Here is an 11506-nt window from a genome sequence, read left to right as displayed (position 1 = left end):
TGTATCTAGAAGCATCTAGGACATGTGATGTGGAATTATGTAAGATTAGATAAGTGTAGAAAAATCTAGAAAGTATGATACACCAACTATAAATAAGTTGTATGCATAAGTTGAGAGGGTGGGCTAATCAAGAGACTCCCACAAAAAATATGAGTGAGAGGTAGAAACAAGAGTTCTACCAAAGATATAAGTGAGAGACATGGGCTCTCGCAAATATTGTTGTACAATTCTTGTTAATGTAATCAATGATAAAGTTTATATTATTCAAGTCCATCAAAACTTCCGCGTGCGTCCTCAAATTTCTATCAAACCCTAAGAAAATCCGAATAAATTATGAACATAAACAAAACCCAGAAACAAATGGAACAAAAACAAAGAAACCCAGTTAACGATAACTACCTTCAATAGTTATTATTTCTATCTTTGGGATGAACTTTTCGCCGATGTTCTTCAAGGTCTTGAGAAGTACTGAATTTGCACTTGCAAATTTGACAAACAAACTTACAGTGTCTATGACGATTTGAGTCATTATGATCTTCGAACCCCTTTTTGTGATCGAAGGTTCGATTGCAAGCGTAGCAATGGTGCGGCATATCATCAGAGCGGGATAACACCGAAAATTCAGAGTTTTGGGGGTGGGGAAATTGGCACTTTGGAAAAAAATCAGAGTTTCGAAAAAAAAAGGAGACGAGTAATTGTTAGATTACTATGTGATGATGCTAGATTGTACTAAGCAATGGTTGTTGTATGTAATACATAGCAGTGCAATGTAGTGCAGCAGTGTGTGATGCAAGGCACAGCTCTACCCTAACTAACTACTGCTGACTCAGCTACACGTCAGCCTAACTGATTCCCTAAGAATCCGTTAGTTGTAGTAACAACCAGGGTGTTCATCGGTCCAAACCCGGACAGATTAACAGATTCAATAATCAAGCAATTCCACGTTCAATCTCGCGTTTTACATAATTCACATGATTCTACATGTCAAATAACATCAAACTGAATGGATTCCATCGATGGAAAAAAGAGAACACAGCAAAGTACCTCGGAAATTTCAGCACACAATTCGAGATTCCAACAACCAATTCGCGATTTTCCACCCCTGACTCATTGATATATATGAGAAAAAGATGGAGAATCAAAAAATTAGAGCAAGAAGGAAAATTGTTCAGCAATTAAACGCCATTAAATAGAAAAAACAATAACACAAACCTGAATATTCAATGGCAGAGAGGAGATCGAATTGAGGTTCCCAGAGAGGCAAGCCGGAAAAGAAGATGATATATATGTGAGAAGAAGATGGAGAATCAAAAAATTAAAGCAATTCGAAGGAAAATTATTCAGCAATTCTTCGCCATTAAATAGAAAAAGGAATAACACAAACCTGAATTTCAATGGCAGAAAGGAAATCGAATTGAGGTTCTTGAATTTGCTGAGAGGTCAGCCAGAGAAAGAAAAACGTCCAGCGCGCAATGAGTATGGCTGAGTATGGTGTTTTAGAATAATCTATACCTAGTCTATAAAAAGGAAAACCACATTTTATTAGATGACACGTGTCATCCATTCTTTCCTCCATCAATTTGGTTTTTATTTTATTTTTCTTCGTTGTTTGATATATTATACAACTCCAATCACCCCTGTCGCTCCATCTTCCTCATACAACATCAATTCACCAATCTATTCATTCAACATTTCCCACTTCATCTTACCGATTAACACTCAATATTACTACACTATTTAATTTATGTATTCTTTCGACTTTTAAAATTCACCTCTATTTAATCATATATTCTCTCTAAAATCACAAGCTCAATAAAATTTAAACTTAAAAAGATAAACTAAATACATAGTAACCACCACACAACCGTCCGTTCTTTGAACGGGCTCAAAAGCTAGTTAGGGTTGAATTTGAGAGAATTGAATTAGCTAGAACGGTTTACGTACACGTAGTGGTTTGTTTTAGTAAAATAATTAATTTATTAATTTATTTCCTTAAAAAAAAACCGCCTAAATAAATTTCCAATTTTCAACCAAAAATAAGAAGCGCGCGTAGATTCAGCTTCCAAATTTAAAAACACGTGCATAGCACATGCATTGATGACGCCTAAAGTTATAGCCAACATTAGGGACGCTGAAAGGCGTCGACAATTAGGCGTCATCAAGTTTCTCGACGCCTGGCCCAACGCCATGCGGCAGGTGTCGAGGCTCAGGTGTCGAGATAACCCCCGTTTTGTAGTAGTGTCGGTATGATTAATTTATTCAGGTAATTAGAGTGTGTTGTTCATGTTTTGCTCAGTTAAGCTTATTTTTTGCACCATTTCAAGATTACTTTCACCAAGTTCCTGTTTTTTTTGTTTAGCATTTGTAATTGAGAGGAGGGACATTGACGAGAATTCTGTAGAGCTTCATAAAATATTTGAAGCTCGATTTCATTTCATTGCATTGCATTTCTTTTTCCTTCATGCTTTTTACAAGGAATTAACAAAATACAAACAAAAAATAATACTAATTACATATTACTAAAATCACAAATTTTTTTTTTTTTTTTTTGAGTGACTATGGCTCTTTTCTGGGAATGAAACTGAAATTACATCAATATTGAAACTGTAATCTAGTAAACCTCTGATACAGTTTCCGCACTCAGGATGGCTGCACCTAACAACTCCTGGCTTCTTGATGCACCAAGGTCGTTCGATAATTTGTTACACAACTGCACAAACAGAGAGTGTAAATTATTTAGTTCTATAATTCTGGAAGCAAGTTCAAAACTTTGTGATACATTTAAGGAGATGGACATTAACCTGGCGATAAATTAAAGAATCTCCATAAGTTTTTCTCAATTCAACTACATATAGTGATGGACTAATCTCGAAAACCTGCAACGTTATGGGAAAAAAGTCAGCAGGCAAATTTGTGTATTTGTTAATATGCTAGACCTAAAATAAACTCTGTTTATACTTACTTCTGCTGCAACTGAAAGGCTTCGTGGATCTCTCTGATCTCTTTGCCCTTGCACCACCTTCAGCTGAGAAACACAAATAATTTTGAACACTCAAACCTCTACAGTGTAAATCAAAATTGTGGTTTTCTGTTGACAAAAAAAATTGAGGGGTCAAATTAACAGTTTGTTAAAACTTACCCTCCCATTTTTCTTTTGAACTGAATATCCTAGTCCCGTTACAATATCCTCAATTCTCTCGAGCAACTCTATGTGCGAAAGATTGGACGTGAATCTGATCTTCCTCTCAGACACATCCTACAAACATTCAACAAGCAACTGTTCACTCAAACACTTTTTTCAGGGTTTTTTCGTAACAATTACAGTCTTTACGTTTGAATGAAGTTAGAAATTTCTTGTGTTCTCACCTCTTTCTCGAAGAATCCTGAAAGGTCGAGGAATGAAGACATTCCAATTAGCTGAAAGGCGTTGATGAGTGTAGGGGCTCCAAGGCGTTTCTCTCCATCAGACTGATTCATATAAAAGTATATAGCCAACAGTAAACTTTTAGTATCTCCACAGTATACACGAAACATTACATGGGAATGCAATAGAAATGAAATAGAAAAGAAAGAATCAATCTCGACCATTACCTCATCGTTAATTGAGAAGGCTTCCTCGTCTATATATATGTTATCTTCGTCATCATCAGGATTTAAAGGAACGTAGCCTTGCTTGAACCATTGATCTGCTTTGATCTCAGCTACTGTTATTCGTGTAACAGGGTTCGGGTCAAGAATCCTCTTTATCATCTTTTGTGCACCAGCAGAGAGCCATTTAGGTATCTGAACATCTCCTCTTGCAATCTGTAATATCGATGACATACAACATTATAAACTAAAACCAACTACATTTACAGTCAGGTGATAGGGAGTACTAATTTATAAAAAGAAAAACAGAAATACCTTTTGGTAAAGGACAGCGAGGTTCCTGTCATCAAAAGGAAGATAACCTGTAAGAATGACATAGAGAATGACACCACAAGACCAAACATCTGCCGTAGCACCATTATATCCCCTATTAGCAAGAATTTCAGGAGCAACGTAGTTTGGGCTCCCACAGGTTGTATGTAGCAAGCCATCACTCTAGAAAAACAAAATGAAAAAACTACCACAGATTCAGAAGTTGAATACAGGTTGAAGTGTCTAGTTACTCGAGTATTTTTTACTACTTACCCCGAAATGCTGGGGTAATGCACTAAGGCCAAAGTCCGATACTTTTATGTTTCCTTTTCCGTCTACAAGGATATTCTCTAGCTGCAAATTTGAGAAGAAAATGTCAGAAGACCTATATAATAGCAATGTCATACTCATTCATATGCTCCAACAAAAACCTTCATAGTTGACAGTTAAACTTCTAATCACAACTCACAAGAGAAGAGTAAATTTGTGATTGTTTAGCCAGTATCTAACCTTAAGGTCTCGGTGAAAGACACCCCTGTCATGACAATAACTGACACCGTCAATAAGTTGTTGAAAAAGCCTTCGACCTTCCTTCTCTGGGAGTTTCCCTCGGGATGCCTGTAAAATTATTAGCTGCTTCAGTAATAGAAAACAATTTAAAGTTGAAAATATACATTGGGGTGTCAGCTTGAGCTAGAATGATACGTTATGTGTAGAAATTACTTACAATTTTATCAAACAATTCTCCTCCATGTACATACTCTAGGACCATGAATATCTTTGTTTTGCTTGCCAAGACCTGCAATCAATCACCAAAGCTTGATTAGCTCGGTCTACTTTTGATATGGCTCAAAACTGATTGTTTCTTCTAAAGACCGTGATTTGAACAAACCAAACCCGTGCACAAATGTAAATTATATCATACATCCAAGAGCACAATGCGAGTGATGGTCTTAATATATATGAACCCGTTTTTTAAAATGAATGTGATCAAGTTCAGACTGAAAATGAGAATCTATATGTTCGTTCTGCATGAAGTGACAAGGGTAAAACTTCAAATATGGTGCATATACATTTGGAACACCATACACATATTACGGTCAACGACCATTGTGATTTGTGAACCCCATCCAAAGAAACCAAAGTAAGAAAATAAAGAGTGGATAAACAAGAATTCCATACAAATTTTTTACAGTATAAAATTAGATTTAGATTCCTAAAATCTGATGCAGTTTGTAAGTTGTAGTATGGATGGGGGTCCATCCCATAACTCACACCATTTTTTACTTTTCCTGTCATTCTGATTAGGATGCTCTTTAATTATTGATTTGGATGGTAGCCAAGCCATATAAAGCTTCCCCAGGTAGAACATTTCAGTTTACACCATATAAGTTCAAACTGTATTTGAGATAGCAATGTCTTATAACTTTATAAGGGGACCATAGATAGCTACCCTTATATGTGGACTTCTACTGACCCCGTATTTCTTGTTTTGGGTGTGGCTAAGACTCCTCTTTTTTTTTTTCAAAGAATTATTTTTGCCATATTTCATAATTCATATCGACCTGTCCATCGAGTCGATGAAATTAAATTGGACTTAATTGTTTTTTTATCTCGGATTATTTACAAGAAATTGACAACTACCACATTATATATCTAACAAAGCATAGATTTGCGACAGACGAAGAAAAATGTCTTCAACACTGTGTTTGTAGCGACTTTTTGTTTTAACAAGAAAGAGAAATTTTCATTAAACACAAAGTTAGTCACATAAATCTTCTTGTATTGATGGGACCTTTGTGCCACAGATTTAAATTCCTAGACAACGAAAACTTCCTAGAGAGTTATAAAAACAATGTTATGATAAGGTTATCATGAAATTGCACATCTACTTTCAGCAAATCCCTCCCACCATTCACCCAAGAGACGGCAAAGTCCCAGAAAAGGCCATATATAAAATGATACTATGGGCACCACAATTGGATGATTGCTAATTGGCATTATTATTATAGGACCCCACTCCACCATGGACCGGCATAGCACATGCAACATCTAGTTCATGAAAAATGTTGATTATTTGACAAAGTATTTTATGATATACAGGCAATATGGCAACTGTCTTCCAACATGGATGTCAACTAGCTTAGTTGGTTAAAGTTTCAGGTCTTATGATCAAATATTGTTCTGAATTGATAAACAATATTACCTCCAATTCACAATACTTGCATCGTTTCTCATTTGGACACTATTTATCAACCAACTTTGACAAAAAAAAAAATATTGCATGTATTGTGAAACGGAGGTAGTACTCTAAGAATACAGTGACTATGTATCAAATCTCAATGTTGTAATATTGAAATGGATAAAAAGAATTGAATGATCCACACAAAATTTCTTACTTTAAATGATGCGGAGTAGTCAATAATTTGTGTGGCTTACCCAGAATAGTTCACATCTACCACACCAACTAGCGTCTTATAGTGCATAAGACGACAGATTCACCAATAAAACCCCTCCAGTAGAGATCCAGGAGTAGCAACCTCAAATTATTTTCTGTCTTTGTTTAACATTACGGGTCCTGGCGTTTAAGGTGGGGCCCACTATAAGACAACTTGATAGGGTCTAATTTTATAAGCAAACATTTGTCAAATACTTGAACCACAAACCACGCAACACAACTCCTACTCAGCTGACATGCTATTAAGGGACCCTACTGAACCATCACCTTGCACAGGTTAACCAGTTTAGCTATACAGGTCTTCGCTTGAGTCACTCCCAAACATTTTTGCAGTTGATGGGACTCGATCCTGTGACCTCCACTAACTTGTATTGGTTTATTGCTATTGAACATGGTACGACAGATAAAGGGATAGGCATTATGATATGAGAAAATGTTAGTCTAGAGAGACTCGAGAGTCATAAAAGGTAGTGATGTTCCTCCTGATTTCTGGTGGGTATCGACGACGATGAGCAAGAAACATCTTAATACTATAACAAGAAATACTACAAAACATTTTATTGCATTGGGAAAAAAGTGATTAGATGATTATTGAATATGAGTTGGCTGATTACCTAGAAAAGATGCTTTAAAAGAATAAAAATGAAAGTTGTTAATGACAATTAGTCAACCCTACCGGAAACACCATTTCAACAGCAAAGATCCTCAAAAGTGATTACAAGCCTATTAAATATGAGCTGGGTTCTTAATTATACACATAATATCTTCAATTTTATCCAACACTTAATTAAATAGATTTATGTTGCACAAAGCTTTCTTTGTTTAATACGAAGTATATTTATATTTATATTTATATTTTATCCCATTAGATGATAAGAGTAAGAAATTAAGGCCCCAAACAGAGCATATGAAAATCAACCACGCGGCTTGATAGCCGGATATGAATTTTAATTTAATAATTGGACGGCAGATTTAGAAAGTTTTACTCTTGTGAGAGTAAAATGTGGAAAACATGGATATTGCGTCTCCCCACACTACTAACTCTTTCCAACTACTCAATTGCGATTAGAAGACATAATTAATTTTGGATCTAGAAAGATTTTAGTTGTCTTTTTCACATTTCTAATACACGTGAACCGATAAAATAAGATAAGATAATTTTTGAGATATATTGATAAACGTACAATGATTGACGCAAAGAGTTTCACCTAATTGTTATACGAACTACTTAGATTGTGGTTTAAGCTGATCATTTACTATTCTCCAAAGAAAAAGTTCATATCATGACAAATCTGGCCAAAGGAAAAAAAAAAGACACCATTATTCCTAAAAGTCAATCTAATTTTGTATATTTAAGGTTTTATGCAAACCAAATTCCAACATTTTTGGAAAGTTATTTTTTTCTAAATCACGATTATTATTATTTTTATCAAAAATTATTACGTACAAGTAATGGAGCAGAAAATGTGGAGTAACTCCATTTTATAAGTTAATTCAAAGGAGAAGACCACTTAAAAAGAAAATGACATTTATAATTTTATTCATCATTAAGCTATAATTATTAATTACGGTGTAACAGTTTGTATTAGTCATAATTTATAAAACCTAAGAAAAAGTTATTAGTCAAACATTTTAATTAAAAATTAACCTAAGAAAAATTTATTAGTCCAACATTTTATTTCAACTAAAAAATTAATTTAGGTGGGGGGTTTTGAAGAGTTTCCAACAAGCAAGCAAATGCACATGGTGGGGGTTATTGATTATTTCAACATTTCATGATTATTACGTCAAACAAAAATTTTGGTTTATGTCACAGCCAAGCAAAATTTTGCACATTCTGCAAATATTAATTACATTATTATTTATTAAAATAAGTTACCTCATAAAATATTCTGCAAATACTTTCCAACCAATTAAATAATTAATTTTTCCTCGGAGAACTACAAAAATACAGGATATTTTTGATTTCCGCATAGAGTCTCAAACTTTAATGACACTAACATTCATGCCTTCTCGTATTAATCACTCTTGTATGATCTGAATGCAAATGGAGTATTATTAGATGAATGGTTGTGAATGCATAAGTATAATCCGAGTCTAAATGAAATATTAATAGATGAATGGTTATGAATGCATGAAAACCAATAACCACAAATAAAGAAGTATGAAGTATTGTATTATGAATATAGATACAATCGCTTTTTATTATTCAATATTTCTAAAATTATTCAATATTGTGGTATTGTATTTTGAGAATTTATGAAAAAACACCCGTCAATTGTTATTATTCAATATTTTTAAATATAATAGCTTTTTTTACCTTTCTTTCGCGAAATGTAAAGTTAAATTTGGAGTATATCCAAAGTGTTTAGCAAAGTGGATCCTTTAATTATGTGACAAGAACACGAAATGGATAAATGACCAACAAAGTCTACCTTTTAGACTTTTACGGAATAGTTTTTTACCCTAAGTTAATAAAAAATTGATATGCCAAATTTATAATTTATGATACGTAACTAGTCTATATTAGACCATCCAGCAATACAGAAAAGTAAAATAATTTTTTGGGGTAAAAAGGCGTTTAAATTACCTCATGTAATCTGACAATATTGGGGTGTCTCAAAAGCTTCAAAGTACCAATTTCTCTCTTTATCTGTTAAAAACAAAAGCAACAAAATTGAGATTAATTAATTCCCAAAAATAACACAAAAAAATCAAACTTAATCAACAAAAAAGCAAATACCCCTTAAAATTAACATCAAACCAAAACATGGGTATGAATCAAATTAATCGTTAATCAAATGAATTCAATTTAATCAACCTGATCTGTGATCTTGAGATTAAGAATCTTCTTCTTCTCCAAAATTTTAACAGCAAAAGAATTCCCAGTTTCAATATTCTTAGCAAATTTAACCTTGCCAAAATTCCCTTCGCCTAGAATTCTACCAAGCTCGTATTTACCCAATCGCATTCCCGTATTATTACCCCCTCTTTCTTCCTCTACCTCTCTCACCATCTACGTTTTTCTCTCTCCTCTGTTTTTCTTTTTAATGGTGTGAGAAATTTGCAGAGGAAAAAAATGGGGAAGAATAGTGTCAAACAAAAAAAAATTAATTGTTTTGATTGTTGGTGGAAAAAATGAAATGCGTTTGAAAAATTTATATGTGTTGTGCGATTTTCAGTTATGGAGAGAGTGGCGTATAAAAATTTGGGTGTCAAACTTCTTCTTCTATTTAACGTGGAATCGAGGATTTGTCACGACTCACGAGATTATCGACGTGGATTAACTTTTGGATTATTTTATTTTTACTTTTACTTTTTGTGGGAGGAAGAAATGGGATATATTTTTGGAAAAAAATCCGGAGAGATTTTTACTTTTTTCTTTTTGAGATTGTTTTATTTATTTGAGTGGACGATAACTCAGTGCAATTCATTTATTGGATATCGGAAATTATTTTTCTTACTTTTTTATAACTTACGGAGTACCATATTTTGATTAACTTTTAAGAGTATGAATTATTTTTTTATGGTATATTTTATTGTGTTAAATATTTACCTATATTTGTCAATGTTTATTAAAGAGAACAATTTACCATTAAAAATAAACAAATTTTTATATCGGATAATTTTAAGCATCTGAGGTAACTTTTACATTCTTCTATGGAATATAATATTTACTAGATTTAAGCCCGTGCGATACAGGGGTCAATTTTCATTTAAAAACGAAGTATTACGTACATAATTAATAGAGTAGTAACTCGATCATATACTAATATTTAAGATACAAAAGAACTCCATGAATTTCTATCAAATCTTATCCCAAGCTTTTGACAAATTTTGTGCCGGTAATTTTTAATCGATTAATGTACATATTAGCTTATATTGAATTGTTTATTGATTAAATTCTATATTTCGTTTATCCTAAAATCTAAATACAATAATTATCTCATAATTTATCATTTAAAAATAAAATTATATTTGATTATGTGACTGGACAATCCTACGCGGACACTCTAAATGTTCACCAAAAAAACTCCCCTTTATATTATATATAGTATATAATATATTAGATTGTAGGTTTGCCTTAATTAAGCGCTTATAGAAAAAATTATTAGACCTAATTGACACAACTGAAATCAAAACTTATTAAATATGATTGACATTTATAGAAAGTAAAAACTTTAAAAACTTATTTAAATTTATTGGACCTAAAATATATTTATCAAGTCCGAGCGAATGCCACATTAATAAAGCATTAACAAAGGTGCTTTTCGTTTTTGGTGTTTTTTGGAGAGGTGGTTGTTTAATTATGTGTTTACTACTTGTATTTCTTCTAATCTAGAATGTTGAGTGCTTATTTTTTTTGCTTTTAAAAGTTTGTAACTATCGAGAATATCCATTCCACACCATGAGGACGAGATTGAAATAGTCATCCACTCGGTCGTAATTTTAATGTTTTGTGCGAAGAAAAATATTATTAAATAATTATATTATTGTTAACAATCTGTTTCGTAAATATCATTGTTTGTTGAAATTCAGTTATTTATGGATAACATTTGGTGTGTTCTTAGGCTCTCTTTGGTATCTTATTTCAGATCAGAAAACGTAAGTTTAGATCAAATTAGATAATAATTACACAAATTCTTATTTGTAGTGGTATTGTACACCGGAGTAGTCAACTCAAAAGGTAAAAGTTATAAAAATTTGGGTAAAAGTTATCTAAGTGTATAAAAAAATTATTTACATCTTGTGCATGCAAGACCTTTTATAATAATTATTACTATATATAGTAATTATAATTATAATAATTATTATTGTTATTATTGTTGTTATTATTGTTATTTTAGATTATTCATATAATTGCCGCTCCTCTCTCTCCTTTTTCTCTCTTCTCTCTCCTCTTTTAGGGTTTTAGTTTTCTTTGCCGTTTAGGCCGGAAATACCCTAATTTCTTCGGAAATTAGACTATTTCCGACCCTTATTCTTGTTTTATCATTGTTTTTGTCTTGTTTTTTTTTTTCCGTTGATTTGTTCCCAATTTATTCTTGGGTTATTTCCAATTTATTTGGGTTTTTCCTAGAGTTTTCTAGGTTCTTGATTCCCATCCATGGATGAGAACTTTTTTAAGGTTTCAATAATTGGGAAGGA

General features: G+C 32.8%; 1 protein-coding gene across 2 annotated transcripts; it reads right to left on the bottom strand.

Annotated features, from left to right (window-relative positions):
• Positions 1-2383: 2383 nt before the first annotated feature.
• Positions 2384-9572, bottom strand: LOC110790979 (CBL-interacting serine/threonine-protein kinase 1). Of its 2 annotated transcripts, XM_021995735.2 has the most exons (12): positions 9180-9572; positions 8949-9011; positions 4628-4699; positions 4411-4518; positions 4174-4254; positions 3904-4083; positions 3592-3804; positions 3367-3468; positions 3140-3256; positions 2963-3025; positions 2802-2876; positions 2384-2710 (listed from the first exon to the last, which is right to left on the bottom strand). In XM_021995735.2, exons 1-12 carry the CDS (start codon positions 9372-9374, stop codon positions 2612-2614), a joined length of 1368 nt encoding a protein of 455 aa, XP_021851427.1. In that variant the 5' UTR covers positions 9375-9572; the 3' UTR covers positions 2384-2611. The 2 variants fall into 2 exon arrangements, with proteins under 2 accessions (XP_021851427.1, XP_056695868.1); XM_056839890.1 differs by lacking the exons at positions 8949-9011; positions 9180-9572 and adding an exon at positions 6340-6490.
• Positions 9573-11506: the final 1934 nt, after the last annotated feature.

The sequence above is a fragment of the Spinacia oleracea genome, chromosome 3 (genome assembly GCF_020520425.1).
Source record: "Spinacia oleracea cultivar Varoflay chromosome 3, BTI_SOV_V1, whole genome shotgun sequence".
Lineage (NCBI taxonomy): Eukaryota > Viridiplantae > Streptophyta > Magnoliopsida > Caryophyllales > Amaranthaceae > Spinacia > Spinacia oleracea.
This window is presented reverse-complemented; position numbering and strand designations above follow the sequence as displayed.

Coding starts and splice junctions, on each gene's coding strand:
- LOC110790979 (XM_021995735.2), bottom strand. CDS start 9,374: ATGGTGAGAGAGGTAGAGGAAGAAAGAGGGGGTAATAATACGGGAATG. Junction 9,012..9,179: donor ATCTCAAGATCACAGATCAG/GTTGATTAAATT, acceptor TGTTTTTAACAG/ATAAAGAGAGAAATTGGTAC. Junction 4,255..4,410: donor TCTTTCACCGAGACCTTAAG/GTTAGATACTGG, acceptor TCAAATTTGCAG/CTAGAGAATATCCTTGTAGA.